A 16,877-nucleotide genomic window follows, 5' to 3' on the forward strand; every position below is an offset into this window, starting at 1 on the left:
TTGTTGATCGCCAAACTGCTCTTGGACGGTTGGGAGAAGTTGATCTTGGAGGACATTCTGGTACCATTCTTTATTCATGGCTGTGTTTTTAGGCAAGACTGTGAGAGAGCCGATTCCCTTGGCTGAGAAGCAACCCCACACATGAATGGTTTCAGAATGCTTTATAGTTGGCATGAGACAAGACTGGTGGTAGTGCTCACCTCGTCTTCTCCGAATAAGCTGTTTTCCAGATGTCCCAAACAATCGAAAAGGGGATTCATCAGAGAAAATAACTTTACCCCAGTCCTCAGCAGTCCACTCCCTGTACTTTTTGCAGAATATCAGTCTGTCCCTGATGTTTTTTCTGGAGAGAAGTGGCTTCTTTGCTGCCCTCCTTGAGACCAGGCCTTGCTCCAAGAGTCTCCGCCTCACAGTGCATGCAGATGCACTCACACCTGCCTACTGCCATTCCTGAGCAAGCTCTGCACTGCTGGTAGCCCAATCCCGCAGCTGAAACACTTTTAAGAGACGGTCCTGGCACTTGATGGTCTTTCTTGGGCACCCTGGAGCCTTTTTGCCAACAATGGAACATCTCTCCTTGAAGTTCTTGATGATGCGATAGATTGTTGACTGAGGTGCAATCTTTCTAGCTGCGATACTCTTCCCTGTTAGGCCATTTTTGTGCAGTGCAATGATGACTGCACGTGTTTCTTTAGAGATAACCATGGTTAACAGAAGAGAAACAATGATGCCAAGCACCAGCCTCCTTTTAAAGTGTCCAGTGGTGTCATTCTTACTTAATCATGACAGATTGATCTCCAGTCCTGTCCTCATCAACACCCACACCTGTGTTAATGGAGCAATCACTGAAACGATGTTAGCTGGTCCTTTTAAGGCAGGGCTGCTGTTAAGCTGATCACTCTTTTTAACATTCTGGAGTATATGCAAATTGCCATTAGGAAAACTGAAGCAGTAGACTTTGTAAAAATTAATATTTGTATCATTCTCAAAACTTTTGGCCATGACTGTAGTCCGTATTCCTCAGTGTTCACCAGTAGTCCTCACTCCATAGCCAGTATTCCTCCGAGGTCTCCAGATTATCAGTACTATTTATGAGCTTCCATCTTGTTAGCTTGGTTTGATAATTGAGATATAACATGTGTTACTCCACAGTGTGTTCATCGTGATTTGGCTGCAAGGAACGTACTGATCTGTGAAGGAAAACTAGTGAAAATTTGTGACTTTGGATTAGCCAGAGACATTGTGAGAGACTCCAACTACATAGCCAAAGGCAATGTAAGTTTTTCTGTATGCTTCTATTTTAATTTCTCAATTTTGTCCCTTCACCCAATATAGTGTCTGAGGGATTCATGGTGTGTTTATTGAGAAGCGCCATGATGTAGCACCATGATTTAGCTTATGTCTTCTCTTTCTGGTACATTGGGCTAAAATTTCTTGTGGAATGCATGGATACACAACCCCATCCCTTCTAATAAATGTGGAGATTTGGGGTGGTCATCTATCACCCATGGGCCATGTAGCTAAACAATAACCAGAACTATAATTTTTACCAGGTTTTCTCAAATATAGAAACTCAGTACATAAAACTTCCTAATGCCCAGGCCCCACGTGATGTAAATGCCACAGCCAAAATAATGTTACAGTCTCAGTCCCACAGCAAAAACAGAAAACGGAACCCATTGAAGTCAATGGAAGGTTTTTTTTCCACGTTGATTCCTACGCGAGTTATCATGCCAGAATTAGCGCCACTTTACTCCGAACCCTTAGCCTAAAGGTTTTTACATTATTGAGTTGAATAGAGGATAGGGTGTGCAGGGCCGCCATCAGGAATTTTGGGGCCCCATACAGCCTAAGTGTCTGGCCCCCCCCCCCCCCCCGCCATTTTAAAACTACCTTATTTTGCGTCATACCAATTATGTATTACATTTCCCTTTATTTAGCAGCATTACAAGTCTTAATCAGATTCTATTTGCAGGTAAAATCTGCTACGTGTGACAGCGCCTATAGAGAGCCAACACCATTTATAAGAGCCCTCCTAATAAATCCTCAGGGCTTATTCACATTGCGTTTTTGGCCTCCCTTGCCGGGATACGTTGGTAACCAGTCAGAATCAGCTGTCAACTTATCTCTGCACGAAGAACTGGCCATTAAAAAAAAAAGGGGGGCCTGCAGTTCTCCGTGCAGGGATAAGTGGGGAGCTGATTGTGACTGGTTACCAACGTATCCCGGCAAGGGAGGCCAAAAACGCAATGTGAACACTCCTTTAAAGTGAAAGTCCCACCCCCAAACAGGCCGCTATGCTAGTAGCGTAGCCTACATCATTATTATTCTCCAGCTAAAAACTTATATATTATATATTATTGCCCCAGTTCCCTCTCCGCAGTGCCGCACACCCGATGTCCCAACAATCCCCCCCCATCCACCCTCTAACATCTTTCCATTGCCCCCTGTACCCATACCTCCCAACTTTTGAAGAACCAAAAGAGGGACAAAATGTGCGCCCATTCATTAATTTTTCATGTGCCCGCACACTGTATAATCCTCCTACAGTCACCCGTAAATTATATGTCCCCCCTCCGTCTCTCCCCCAGCTTCATATACAAACATCATCTGCCCCCAGATTCATGTCCCCTCCATCTCTGCCCCCAGATTCATGTCCCCTCCATCTCTGCCCCCAGATTCATGTCCCCTCCATCTCTGCCCCCAGATTCATGTCCCCTCCATCTCTGCCCCCAAATTCATGTCCCCTCCATCTCTGCCCCCAGATTCATGTCCCCATATCTCTGCCCCCAGATTCATGTCCCCATATCTCTGCCCCCAGATTCATCTCCCCCATCTCTGCCCCCAGATTCATGTCCCCTCCATCTCTGCCCCCAGATTCATGTCCCCCCATCTCTGCCCCCAGATTCATGTCCCCTCCATCTCTGCCCCCAGATTCATGTCCCCTCCATCTCTGCCCCCAGATCCATGTCCCCTCCATTTCTGCCCCCAGTGTCATGCTGTACCCCCCCTTCATCTGCCCACAGTTTCATGTCCCCCATCTCTGCCCCCAGATTCATGTCCCCTCCATCTCTGCCCCCAGATTCATGTCCCCTCCATCTCTGCCCCCAGATTCATGTCCCTCCATCTCTGCCCCCAGTGTCATGCCGTCCTCTCCTTCATCTGCCCCCAGTTTCACGTTCCACATTACACTTACCTTCTCCTTCATTCCCCCGCTGCTCTATGCGCGCCTCTCTCTCTTACTGGCGCACAGTTGTAGACGCGATGTGACGTCATCACATCGCGTCTACACTGCCGGGTAGCCGGCGGCAGCGGCGAAGCGAGGAGCTGACACAGGTCAGCTCCTCGCTTCAGCCGCATATGTGTCAGCGAGAGAGGCGGCAGCGGCGAAGCGAGGAGCTGACACAGGTCAGCTCCTCACATCAGCCGCTGAGCCACATATGTGTCAGCGAGAGAGGCGCGCAGCGGCGAAGCGAGGAGCTGACCTGTGTCAGCTCCTTGCTTCAGCCGCGTATGTGCTCAACTCAGATCTGCGTCTGGACGCAGATCTGAGTTGAAACAAACAGGACATACATGACTGCTGCCGGCACCAGGGGGCCCGGGCCTCCCCCCATTTTTAAATTTGGCCGGGCCCCTGACGCCAGTAGCAGTAGTACTGGCCTATCGGCGGCCCTGAGGGTGTGTTTACATCTGTGCCGTCTTCTTTCTTTCGGTCCATCTACATATCTGCCTGAAACAAAATTACACGCCAAGTCGCAGCAATCTTTCAGCAAAATGAAAACCTCCTTTGTTCTTACTAAAGCTAATGTGACGATTTTGTCCAAATGTCTTAGTAAAAGTTTGATTTGCGTGATACAGGTCTGGACTTGGTTGTTAAATAAATGCAGTAATGATTTAGAATATTATTATTTTTATTTATTTTCAGAGCACCATTACTTTCACAGTGTTGTACATTATTATATTAATTCCATGGTGCAGTACATTATTATATTTCCATGGTGCAGTACATTATATTAATTACATTCTGCTATACATTATATTAATTCCATGGTGAGTTACATTATTATATTAATTCCATGCTGCTGTAAATTATTGTATTAATCCCATGGTGTAATACATTATTATATTAATTCCATGGTGCTGTACATTATTATATTGATTCTATGGTGCTGTACCTTATTGTGTTAATTCCATGGTGCTGGACATTATTATATTAATCCCATGGTGCTGTGCATTATTGTATTAATTCCATGGTGCTGGACATTATTGTATTAATTCCATGGTGCTGGACATTATAATATAAATTCCATGGTGCTGTACCTTATTGAATTAATTCAATGGTGCTGAATATTATTGTATTCAATGGTGCGGTACATTATGATATTCCATGGTGCTGTACAGTATTATATTAATTCACTGGCGCTGTACATTATTATATTCCATGATATTGTAAATTATTGTATTAATTCCATGGTGCTGTACATTATTATATTAACTCCACAGTGCTGTACATTATTATAGTAATTCCACGTTGCTGTACACTTGAGAATACAGATAAGTACTATACGTTGTACTATAGTTTGTCGCCCACACGTCTGAAAGCAGAAGTATAGAGTATAAATTGTGTAATAAAGTTTAAAATAAACGCTTCCGACTTTCATTGCAACATAACATTTCGAACATTTGTGCTTTCCCTGGACAAAGGTGTTTATACTACAGCCATATGGCAGGCTAAGGCTAGGGCAGCATGATGACTTTTAATTACCGGTGGTCACAGCTTTATATAAATTTCATACAACAATAATGTTTCCCTATGGTGAGAAAACTGCCAGATCATAAATTTACCAGAAGTCGATGGCAACTAAATTGCATTGTGTCCCACCCAAAATCTTCATGGTATAGCCCCAGATACAGAGGGGGGCTTTTGGTGGATGGGTGGACATTTTGATGCACATTGTTGGTTCTGCACCCTGTTAGACACTTTTTACAAAAGTGGATGCAATAGGGTGGTGACCAAGGTGGGCCAGTACAAGGACTATTAGGATTCAAATGTTTGCAACATATTTATTATACCCATGACAGAAAACTAATGTGAGTAATAACTGAAATCTATGGTAATCCCTGACTGGCATAGCCTTCAGTTCTGGCAGATGGGATTGGCCAAAGTTATTAAGAGTCCGGAGCCTCTTAATAATTCAGGTGCACCTCATACCTCCTATCTAAGTCATGTTACATTAGTGGTTGTATTAGTGGATAGATCCGGCCTCTAAGCTAGTAAATATATGGTATGATCTGGGCACATACAGTATTAATGAGATGTCTGCCGGTAAGAACGGGCACCATGCGTGGATTCTTACATAACACTTGGTACCACACAGTACCAAGGACTATATTGGGAACAGTCCTCTATGGGCCCAGTACCAAAGGAGAACAGGACAATTGTAAATAAAGTGAGAATAGCTATGTCATGTAATAACTGAAACAGTGAGATCTTTGGCTCTGCTCACATTTGCATAATGTCTTTCATTTATAAAAGAAGCCATGATACTTTGACACATCCAAATCCATTGGCTTCTAGGAGCCACCAGAGTTCCCTTTAAAATTTTCTTAATTTTGATAACAAGAATACACATGTGCAAAAGTGACAGAACTGAAGATGGAACCTCAATACAACAATATGAACATAGTCCAATGACAATATATCCTACTAATATTATAAGTGTGAAAGTTTGTGTGTTTGGATGTATGGATGTTTATGAGTTTGGATGTTTGTTCCTCAATCACGCTAAAACGGCTGGACGGATTTGCGTGCAATTTTCCACAAATATAGTTTTCCCTTAGGATTGAGTCACAGGCTACTTTTGGTGCCACTAAACAACATGGCTTCCTAGCAGGAGACTCACAAAAGCAGGACTCCTAGCCCCAGCTATAGACTCACACACACTGCCTGGCATTTCCTGCCTCAACCTGCCTGCACACTCCTTACTGTCACCTCAGGAGTAGCCCTCACTCTACTCACTCACATTTTACATATAGCTTTCCAATATATAACAGATCACATTGTCTGTATCACTACATACACAATACAACACATCACATTGTCTGTATCACGACATACACAATACAACACATCACATTGTCTGTATCACGACATACACAATACAACACATCACATTGTCTGTATCACGACATACACAATACAACACATCACATTGACTGACACAATACAACACATCACATTGTCTGTATCACGACATACACAATACAACACATCACATTGTCTGTATCACGACATACACAATACAACACATCACATTGTCTGTATCACGACATACACAATACAACACATCACATTGTCTGTATCACGACATACACAATACAACACATCACATTGTCTGTATCACGACATACACAATACAACACATCACATTGACTGACACAATACAACACATCACATTGTCTGTATCACTACATACACAATACAACACATCACATTGTCTGTATCACTACATACAAAATACAACACATCACATTGTCTGTATCACGACATACCCAATACAACACATCACATTGTCTGTATCACGACATACACAATACAACACATCACATTGTCTGTATCATGACATACACAATACAACACATCACATCGACTGACACAATACAACACATCACATTGTCTGTATCACGACATACACAATACAACACATCACATTGTCTGTATCACGACATACACAATACAACACATCACATTGTCTGTATCACGACATACACAATACAACACATCACATTGTCTGTATCACGACATACACAATACAACACATCACATTGACTGACACAATACAACACATCACATTGTCTGACACAATACAACACATCACATTGTCTGTATCACGACATACACAATACAACACATCACATTGTCTGTATCACGACATACACAATACAACACATCACATTGTCTGTATCACGACATACACAATACAACACATCACATTGTCTGTATCACGACATACACAATACAACACATCACATTGACTGACACAATACAACACATCACATTGTCTGTATCACTACATACACAATACAACACATCACATTGTCTGTATCACTACATACAAAATACAACACATCACATTGTCTGTATCACGACATACCCAATACAACACATCACATTGTCTGTATCACGACATACACAATACAACACATCACATTGTCTGTATCATGACATACACAATACAACACATCACATCGACTGACACAATACAACACATCACATTGTCTGTATCACAACATACACAATACAACACATCACATTGTCTGTATCACGACATACACAATACAACACATCACATTGTCTGTATCACGACATACACAATACAACACATCACATTGTCTGTATCACGACATACACAATACAACACATCACATTGTCTGTATCACGACATACACAATACAACACATCACATTGTCTGTATCACGACATACACAATACAACACATCACATTGTCTGTATCACGACATACACAATACAACACCTTGTCTGTATCACGACATACACAATACAACACCTTGTCTGTATCACGACATACACAATACAACACATCTCCAACACATCACATTGTCTGTATCACGACATACACAATATAACACATCACATCACATTTGCTAGCCCACCAAACTTTTTAAAGCACTTTTACAGTTTCACACGTCTGTGTCCGCCCAATTCTCAAATCACCGCAGACGAAGTCGCGGGTAAAAGCTAGTAGTATATAATGGATTGCTATACTGTACCTCTTAACATTTCAATCTCTGTCTACGAGACATTTTACACCCTTTTTTTGGGCTTCCTGAAATGTCAAAAACTCTTTTCATAACAGTTCAATGTGGAGTATATTTGTATTATCACCAACTTATTAAACCAGCCCCTCACATAGATAGGTTGGGGTCACTGGAATCAATCTGTTTTCTCCCTGTGAATCGCTGCCCCGTTTCGGCGATATCGTTGTTTTTGTCAGTATGTAAATGAACCTATTGAAACAATGAGGAAGTGACTGCTAAGAGGTGAAAGTTACAGATCTGCCCTTGGCACCCATAGATCCCTAATTCTCCCTTATGTCCTATTAGCAATATATTAGCAGTCGGCAGATACGACATGACCTTCTGAATGGTGAATATATACCGAGCGCCTTATTAGTCATTGCTAGAGATGAGCGAACAGTGTTCTATCGAACTCATGTTCGATCGGATATTAGGCTGTTCGGCATGTTCGAATCGAATCGAACACCGCGTGGTAAAGTGCGCCATTACTCGATTCCCCTCCCACCTTCCCTGGCGCCTTTTTTGCTCCAATAACAGCGCAGGGTAGGTGGGACAGGAACTACGACACCGGTGACGTTGAAAAAAGTAGGCAAAACCCATTGGCTGCCGAAAACATGTGACCTCTAATTTAAAAGAACAGCGCCGCCCAGCTTCGCGTCATTCTGAGCTTGCAATTCACCGAGGACGGAGGTTTCCGTCCAGCTAGCTAGGGCTTAGATTCTGGGTAGGCAGGGACAGGCTAGGATAGGAAGGAGAAGACAACCAACAGCTCTTGTAAGAGCTAAATTCCAGGGAGAAGCTTGTCAGTGTAACGTGGCACTGACGGGCTCAATCGCCGCAACCCAGCTTTCCCAGGATCCTGAATGGAATACACTGTCAGTGTATTCCCGTATACCCGATATATACCCCGATACCCGTTCCAACGGTGTGCCCCCCCACCTTCACCCCAGAAATACCCTGCAAGTCCCCTAGCAATAGAATTGGGGCTATATACACCCACAATTTTTACTACTGGTATACAGTGCCATTGTCTGACTGGGAATTCAAAGAATATATTGGGGTTATAAATACCCTCATTTCTTGCTACTGCCATATAGTGCCAGTTTCTGACTGGTAATTCAAAGAATATATTGGGGTTACGTGCACCCACAATTTTTACTACTGGTATACAGTGCCATTGTCTGACTGGGAATTCAAAGAGTATATTGGGAATACAAATACCCTCATTTCTTGCTACTGCCATATAGTGCCAGTTTCTGACTGGGAATTCAAAGAATATATTGGGGTTACGTGCACCCACAATTTTTACTACTGGTATACAGTGCCATTGTCTGACTGGGAATTCAAAGAGTATATTGGGAATACAAATACCCTCATTTCTTGCTACTGCCATATAGTGCCAGTTTCTGACTGGGAATTCAAAGAATATATTGGGGTTACGTGCACCCACAATTTTTACTACTGGTATACAGTGCCATTGTCTGACTGGGAATTCAAAGAGTATATTGGGAATACAAATACCCTCATTTCTTGCTACTGCCATATAGTGCCAGTTTCTGACTGGGAATTCAAAGAATATATTGGGGTTACGTGCACCCACAATTTTTACTACTGGTATACAGTGCCATTGTCTGACTGGGAATTCAAAGAGTATATTGGGAATACAAATACCCTCATTTCTTGCTACTGCCATATAGTGCCAGTTTCTGACTGGGAATTCAAAGAATATATTGGGGTTACGTGCACCCACAATTTTTACTACTGGTATACAGTGCCATTGTCTGACTGGGAATTCAAAGAGTATATTGGGAATACAAATACCCTCATTTCTTGCTACTGCCATATAGTGCCAGTTTCTGACTGGGAATTCAAAGAATATATTGGGGTTACGTGCACCCACAATTTTTACTACTGGTATACAGTGCCAATTTCTAACTAGGAATTCAAAATGCGCAAGGCTCCCGGAAAGGGACGTGGACGAGGCCGTGGGCGAGGTCGGGGGAATGGTTCTGGGGAGCAAGGTAGCAGTGAAGCCACAGGGCGTCCCGTGCCTACTCCTGTGGGGCAGCAAGCATTGCGCCACTCCACAGTGCCAGGGTTGCTTGCCACATTAACTAAACTGCAGGGTACAAACCTTAGTAGGCCCGAGAACCAGGAACAGGTCTTGCAATGGCTGTCAGAGAACGCTTACAGCACATTGTCCAGCAGCCAGTCAGACTCTGCCTCCTCTCCTATTACCCAACAGTCTTGTCTTCCTTCCTCCCAAAATTCCGAAGCTTTACAGAACAATAACCCAAACTGTCCCTGCTCCCCAGAGCTGTTCTCCGCTCCTTTCATTGTCCCTCAACCTGCCTCTCCACGTCACGATTCCACGAACCTAACAGAGGAGCATCTGTGTCCAGATGCTCAAACACTAGAGTCTCCTCCATCTCCGTTCGATTTGGTGGTGGATGACCAGCAACCCACCCTCATCGACGATGATGTGACGCAGTTGCCGTCAGGGCATCCAGTTGACCGGCGCATTGTGCGGGAGGAGGAGATGAGACAGGAGTTGGAAGAGGAAGTGGTGGATGATGAGGACACTGACCCGACCTGGACAGGGGGGATGTCAAGCGGGGAAAGTAGTGTGGATGTTGAGGCAGGTGCAGCACCAAAAAGGGTAGCTAGAGGCAGAGGCAGAGGTCAGCAGCTTAGGCGAAGCCAGGCCACACCCGGAATCTCCCAAGATGTTCCAGTTCGTACCCAGCCCCGAAAAACTCCCACCTCGAGGGCACGTTTCTCGAAGGTGTGGAGTTTTTTCAAGGAATGCGCCGAGGACAGATATAGTGTTGTCTGCACAATTTGCCTCTCGAAATTGATTAGGGGCTCTGAGAAGAGCAACCTGTCCACCACTTCAATGCGCCGTCATTTGGAATCCAAGCACTGGAATCAGTGGCAGGCAGCAACGGCAGGACAAAGGCCGCCTGCCGTTCACGCCACTGCCACTGCCTCTGCCTCTGCCACTGCCACTGCTGACTGTGCTGGCGATGCACTCCAGAGGACGAGCCAGGACACCACTTCATCTGCCTCCGCCACTTTGTTGACTTCTACCTCATCCTCCCCTGGTCCTGTCTTATCTCCTTCTCCTGCACCATCAAAGGCACCATCAGGCGTTTCTTTACAACAACCCACCATCTCTCAGACATTGGAGCGGCGGCAGAAATACACTGCTAACCACCCACACGCGCAAGCCTTGAACGCCAACATCGCTAAACTGCTGGCCCAGGAGATGTTGGCGTTCCGGCTTGTTGAAACTCCCGCCTTCCTGGACCTGATGGCAACTGCGGCACCTCGCTATGCCGTCCCTAGCCGTCACTACTTCTCCCGGTGTGCCGTCCCCGCCTTGCACCAGCACGTGTCACTCAACATCAGGCGGGCCCTTAGTTCCGCGCTTTGCACAAAGGTCCACTTGACCACCGACGCGTGGACAAGTGCATGCGGACAGGGACGCTACATTTCACTGACGGCACACTGGGTGAATGTAGTTGAGGCTGGGACTGCTTCCCAAACTGGCCCGGTGTACCTCGTCTCCCCGCCTAACATTCCTGGCAGGGACACGAGAAGAACACCCCCCTCCTCCTCCTCCTCTACCGCCTCCTCCTCCGCCACCGCCTCCTCCTCCGCCACCGCCTCCTCCTCCGCTGTTAGATTGACCCCAGCTACGAGTTGGAAACGTTGCAGCACTGGCGTTGGTAGACGTCAGCAGGCTGTGCTGAAGCTGATCAGCTTGGGGGACAGACAGCACACTGCCTCCGAGGTGAGGGATGCCCTCCTCGATGAGACGGCAATATGGTTTGAGCCGCTGCACCTGGGCCCAGGCATGGTCGTTTGTGATAACGGCCGGAACCTGGTAGCAGCTCTGGAGCTTGCCGGACTCCAACATGTTCCATGCCTGGCCCACGTCTTCAACCTAGTGGTGCAACGTTTCCTAAAGAGCTACCCCAATGTTCCAGAGCTACTGGTGAAAGTGCGGCGCATGTGCGCCCACTTTCGCAAGTCGACAGTAGCCGCTGCTAGCTTAAAATCTCTCCAGCAACGCCTGCATGTGCCACAACACCGGCTTTTGTGCGACGTCCCCACACGCTGGAACTCAACGTTTCAGATGTTGAATAGAGTGGTTGAGCAGCAGAGACCTTTGATGGAATACCAGCTACAAAACCCTAGGGTGCCACAAAGTCAGCTGCCTCAGTTTCACATCCATGAGTGGCCATGGATGAGAGACCTTTGTGACATCCTACGGGTCTTTGAGGAGTCCACAAGGAGGGTGAGCTCTGAGGATGCGATGGTGAGCCTTACAATCCCGCTCTTGTGTGTTCTGAGAGAATCCCTGATTGACATCAGGGATAACTCAGATCACACAGAGGAGTTAGGGATAGCATCCGATCCGTCACAGCTGGAGAGTAGGTCCACACATCTGTCCGCTTCACTGCGTTTAATGGAGGAGGAGGAGGAGGAGGAGGAGGAAGAAGAGTTGTCCGATGATGTGATGGTGATACAGGAGGCTTCCGGGCAACTTCGAATCGTCCCATTGTTGCAGCGCGGATGGGTAGACATGGAGGATGAGGAGGAAATGGAGATTGAACTTTCCGGTGGGGCCAGAGGAGTCATGCCAACTAACACTGTGGCAGACATGGCTGAGTTCATGTTGGGGTGCTTTACAACCGACAAGCGTATTGTCAAAATCATGGAGGACAACCAGTACTGGATCTTTGCTATCCTTGACCCCCGGTATAAAAACAACATCTCGTCTTTTATTCCGGTAGAGGGGAGGGCCAATCGCATCAATGCTTGCCACAGGCAATTGGTGCAGAATATGATGGAGATGTTTCCAGCATGTGACGTTGGCGGCAGGGAGGGCAGTTCCTCCAGTAGGCAACCAAGTTCTCACCGGTCCACACAAACGAGGGGCACACTGTCTAAGGTCTGGGACACCTTGATGGCACCCCCTCGCCAAAGTGCCGCCACGGAGGGTCCTAGTGTCACCAGGCGTGAGAAGTATAGGCGCATGTTGCGGGAATACCTTTCCGACCACAGCCCTGTCCTCTCCGACCCCTCTGCGCCCTACACGTATTGGGTGTCGAAGTTGGACCTGTGGCTTGAACTTGCCCTATATGCCTTGGAGGTGCTGTCCTGTCCTGCCGCCAGCGTCCTATCTGAGAGGGTGTTCAGTGCAGCCGGTGGCATCATCACTGACAAGCGCACCCGTCTGTCAGCTGAGAGTGCCGACCGGCTCACTTTGATAAAAATGAACCACCACTGGATAGAGCCTTCATTTTTGTGCCCACCTGTGTAAAGCACCCCAACATGAAACTCCATGTCTGTACTCAACCTCTCCAATTCCTCCGCATCCTCATACTCATCCACCATAAGCGTTGCACAATTCTGCTAATACTAGGCTCCCTCCAACATGATTTCCCCCAACTCTGCTGGTTAGAGGCTCCCTCCACCCTGATTTCCACCAACTCTGCTGGTTAGAGGCTCCCTCCACCCTGCTTTCCCACAACTCTGCTGGTTAGAGGCTCCTTCCACCATGAATTTGCCCAAACTGGGCTGTTTAGAGGCTCCCTCCACCATGAATTGGTCCAAACTGGGTTTTTTAGAGGCTCCCTCCACCATGAATTGGTCCAAACTGGGCTGGTTAGAGGCTCCCTCCACCATGAATTGGTCCAAACTGGGCTGGTTAGAGGCTCCCTCCACCATGAATTTGCCCAAACTGGGCTGGTTAGAGGCTCCCTCCACAATTAATTGGTCCAAACTGGGCTAATTAGAGGCTCCCTCCACCATGAATTGGTCCAAACTGGGTTTTTTAGAGGCTCCCTCCACCATGAATTTGCCCAAACTGGGCTGTTTAGAGGCTCCCTCCACCATGAATTTGCCCAAACTGGGCTGGTTAGAGGCTCCCTCCACCATGAATTGGTCCAAACTGGGCTGGTTAGAGGCTCCCTCCACAATTAATTGGTCCAAACTGGGCTAATTAGAGGCTCCCTCCACCATGAATTGGTCCAAACTGGGTTTTTTAGAGGCTCCCTCCACCATGAATTTGCCCAAACTGGGCTGTTTAGAGGCTCCCTCCACCATGAATTGGTCCAAACTGGGCTGGTTAGAGGCTCCCTCCACCATGAATTTCCCAAAACTTGGCTGTTTAGAGGCTCCCTCCACCATTAATTGGTCCAAACTGGGCTGGTTAGAGGCTCCCTCCACCATGAATTTGCCCAAACTGGGGTGGTTAGAGGCTCCCTCCACCATTAATTGGTCCAAACTGGGCTGGTTAGAGGCTCCCTCCACAATTAATTGGTCCAAACTGGGCTAATTAGAGGCTCCCTCCACCATGAATTGGTCCAAACTGGGTTTTTTAGAGGCTCCCTCCACCATGAATTTGCCCAAACTGGGCTGTTTAGAGGCTCCCTCCACCATGAATTGGTCCAAACTGGGCTGGTTAGAGGCTCCCTCCACCATGAATTGGTCCAAACTGGGCTGGTTAGAGGCTCCCTCCACCATGAATTTCCCAAAACTTGGCTGTTTAGAGGCTCCCTCCACCATTAATTGGTCCAAACTGGGCTGGTTAGAGGCTCCCTCCACCATGAATTTGCCCAAACTGGGCTGTTTAGAGGCTCCCTCCACCATGAATTTGCCCAAACTGGGCTGGTTAGAGGCTCCCTCCACCATGAATTGGTCCAAACTGGGCTGGTTAGAGGCTCCCTCCACCATGAATTTGCCCAAACTGGGCTGGTTAGAGGCTCCCTCCACCATGAATTGGTCCAAACGGGTTTTTAGAGGCTCCCTTCACCATGAATTGGTCCAAACTTGGCTGTTTAGAGGCTCCCTCCACCATGAATTTGCCCAAACTGGGCTGTTTAGAGGCTCCCTCCACCATGAATTGGTCCAAACTGGGCTGGTTAGAGGCTCCCTCCACCATGAATTTCCCAAAACTTGGCTGTTTAGAGGCTCCCTCCACCATTAATTGGTCCAAACTGGGCTGGTTAGAGGCTCCCTCCACCATGAATTTGCCCAAACTGGGCTGTTTAGAGGCTCCCTCCACCATGAATTTGCCCAAACTGGGCTGGTTAGAGGCTCCCTCCACCATGAATTGGTCCAAACTGGGCTGGTTAGAGGCTCCCTCCACCATGAATTTGCCCAAACTGGGCTGTTTAGAGGCTCCCTCCACCATGAATTTGCCCAAACTGGGCTGGTTAGAGGCTCCCTCCACCATTAATTGGTCCAAACTGGGCTGGTTAGAGGCTCCCTCCACCATGAATTTGCCCAAACTGGGCTGTTTAGAGGCTCCCTCCACCATGAATTTGCCCAAACTGGGCTGGTTAGAGGCTCCCTCCACCATGAATTGGTCCAAACTGGGCTGGTTAGAGGCTCCCTCCACCATGAATTTGCCCAAACTGGGCTGTTTAGAGGCTCCCTCCACCATGAATTTGCCCAAACTGGGCTGGTTAGAGGCTCCCTCCACCATGAATTGGTCCAAACGGGTTTTTAGAGGCTCCCTCCACCATGAATTGGTCCAAACTTGGCTGGTTAGAGGCTCCCTCCACCATGAATTTGCCCAAACTGGGCTGTTTAGAGGCTCCCTCCACCATGAATTGGTCCAAACTGGGCTGGTTAGAGGCTCCCTCCACCATGAATTTCCCAAAACTTGGCTGTTTAGAGGCTCCCTCCACCATTAATTGGTCCAAACTGGGCTGGTTAGAGGCTCCCTCCACCATGAATTTGCCCAAACTGGGGTGGTTAGAGGCTCCCTCCACCATTAATTGGTCCAAACTGGGCTGGTTAGAGGCTCCCTCCACAATTAATTGGTCCAAACTGGGCTAATTAGAGGCTCCCTCCACCATGAATTGGTCCAAACTGGGTTTTTTAAAGGCTCCCTCCACCATGAATTTGCCCAAACTGGGCTGTTTAGAGGCTCCCTCCACCATGAATTGGTCCAAACTGGGCTGGTTAGAGGCTCCCTCCACCATGAATTGGTCCAAACTGGGCTGGTTAGAGGCTCCCTCCACCATGAATTTCCCAAAACTTGGCTGTTTAGAGGCTCCCTCCACCATTAATTGGTCCAAACTGGGCTGGTTAGAGGCTCCCTCCACCATGAATTTGCCCAAACTGGGCTGTTTAGAGGCTCCCTCCACCATGAATTTGCCCAAACTGGGCTGGTTAGAGGCTCCCTCCACCATGAATTGGTCCAAACTGGGCTGGTTAGAGGCTCCCTCCACCATGAATTTGCCCAAACTGGGCTGTTTAGAGGCTCCCTCCACCATGAATTTGCCCAAACTGGGCTGGTTAGAGGCTCCCTCCACCATGAATTGGTCCAAACTGGGCTGGTTAGAGGCTCCCTCCACCATGAATTTGCCCAAACTGGGCTGTTTAGAGGCTCCCTCCACCATGAATTTGCCCAAACTGGGCTGGTTAGAGGCTCCCTCCACCATGAATTGGTCCAAACGGGTTTTTAGAGGCTCCCTTCACCATGAATTGGTCCAAACTTGGCTGTTTAGAGGCTCCCTCCACCATGAATTGGTCCAAACTGGGGTGGTTAGAGGCTCCCTCCACCATGAATTTGCCCAAACTGGGCTGTTTAGAGGCTCCCTCCACCATGAATTGGTCCAAACTGGGTTTTTTAGAGGCTCCCTCCACCATGAATTGGTCCAAACTGGGCTGGTTAGAGGCTCCCTCCACCATGAATTGGTCCAAACTGGGGTGGTTAGAGGCTCCCTCCACCATTAATTGGTCCAAACTGGGCTGGTTAGAGGCTCCCTCCACCATTAATTGGTCCAAACTGGGCTGGTTAGAGGCTCCCTCCACCATGAATTTGCCCAAACTGGGCTGGTTAGAGGCTCCCTCCACCATGAATTGGTCCAAACTGGGGTTTTTAGAGGCTCCCTCCACCATGAATTGGTCCAAACTGGGGTTTTTAGAGTCTCCCTCCACCATGAATTGGTCCAAACTGGGGTTTTTAGAGGCTCCCTCCACCATGAATTTGCCCAAACTCTGCTGGTTAGAGGCTCAATCCACCCTGATTTTCA

At 47.3% G+C, this 16,877-nt stretch overlaps 1 protein-coding gene across 1 annotated transcript in view; it reads left to right on the plus strand.

Annotated features, from left to right (window-relative positions):
• PDGFRB (platelet derived growth factor receptor beta) overlaps positions 1–16,877 on the plus strand; it is a 102,428-nt gene that overhangs the window by 76,990 nt on the left and 8,561 nt on the right. The window contains exon 18 of the mRNA XM_075274973.1: positions 1,153–1,275. Within this exon, the coding sequence (XP_075131074.1) occupies positions 1,153–1,275 (123 nt within the window). The remainder of the gene's footprint in view (positions 1–1,152; positions 1,276–16,877) is intronic.

The sequence above is a fragment of the Leptodactylus fuscus genome, chromosome 5, assembly GCF_031893055.1.
Source record: "Leptodactylus fuscus isolate aLepFus1 chromosome 5, aLepFus1.hap2, whole genome shotgun sequence".
Lineage (NCBI taxonomy): Eukaryota > Metazoa > Chordata > Amphibia > Anura > Leptodactylidae > Leptodactylus > Leptodactylus fuscus.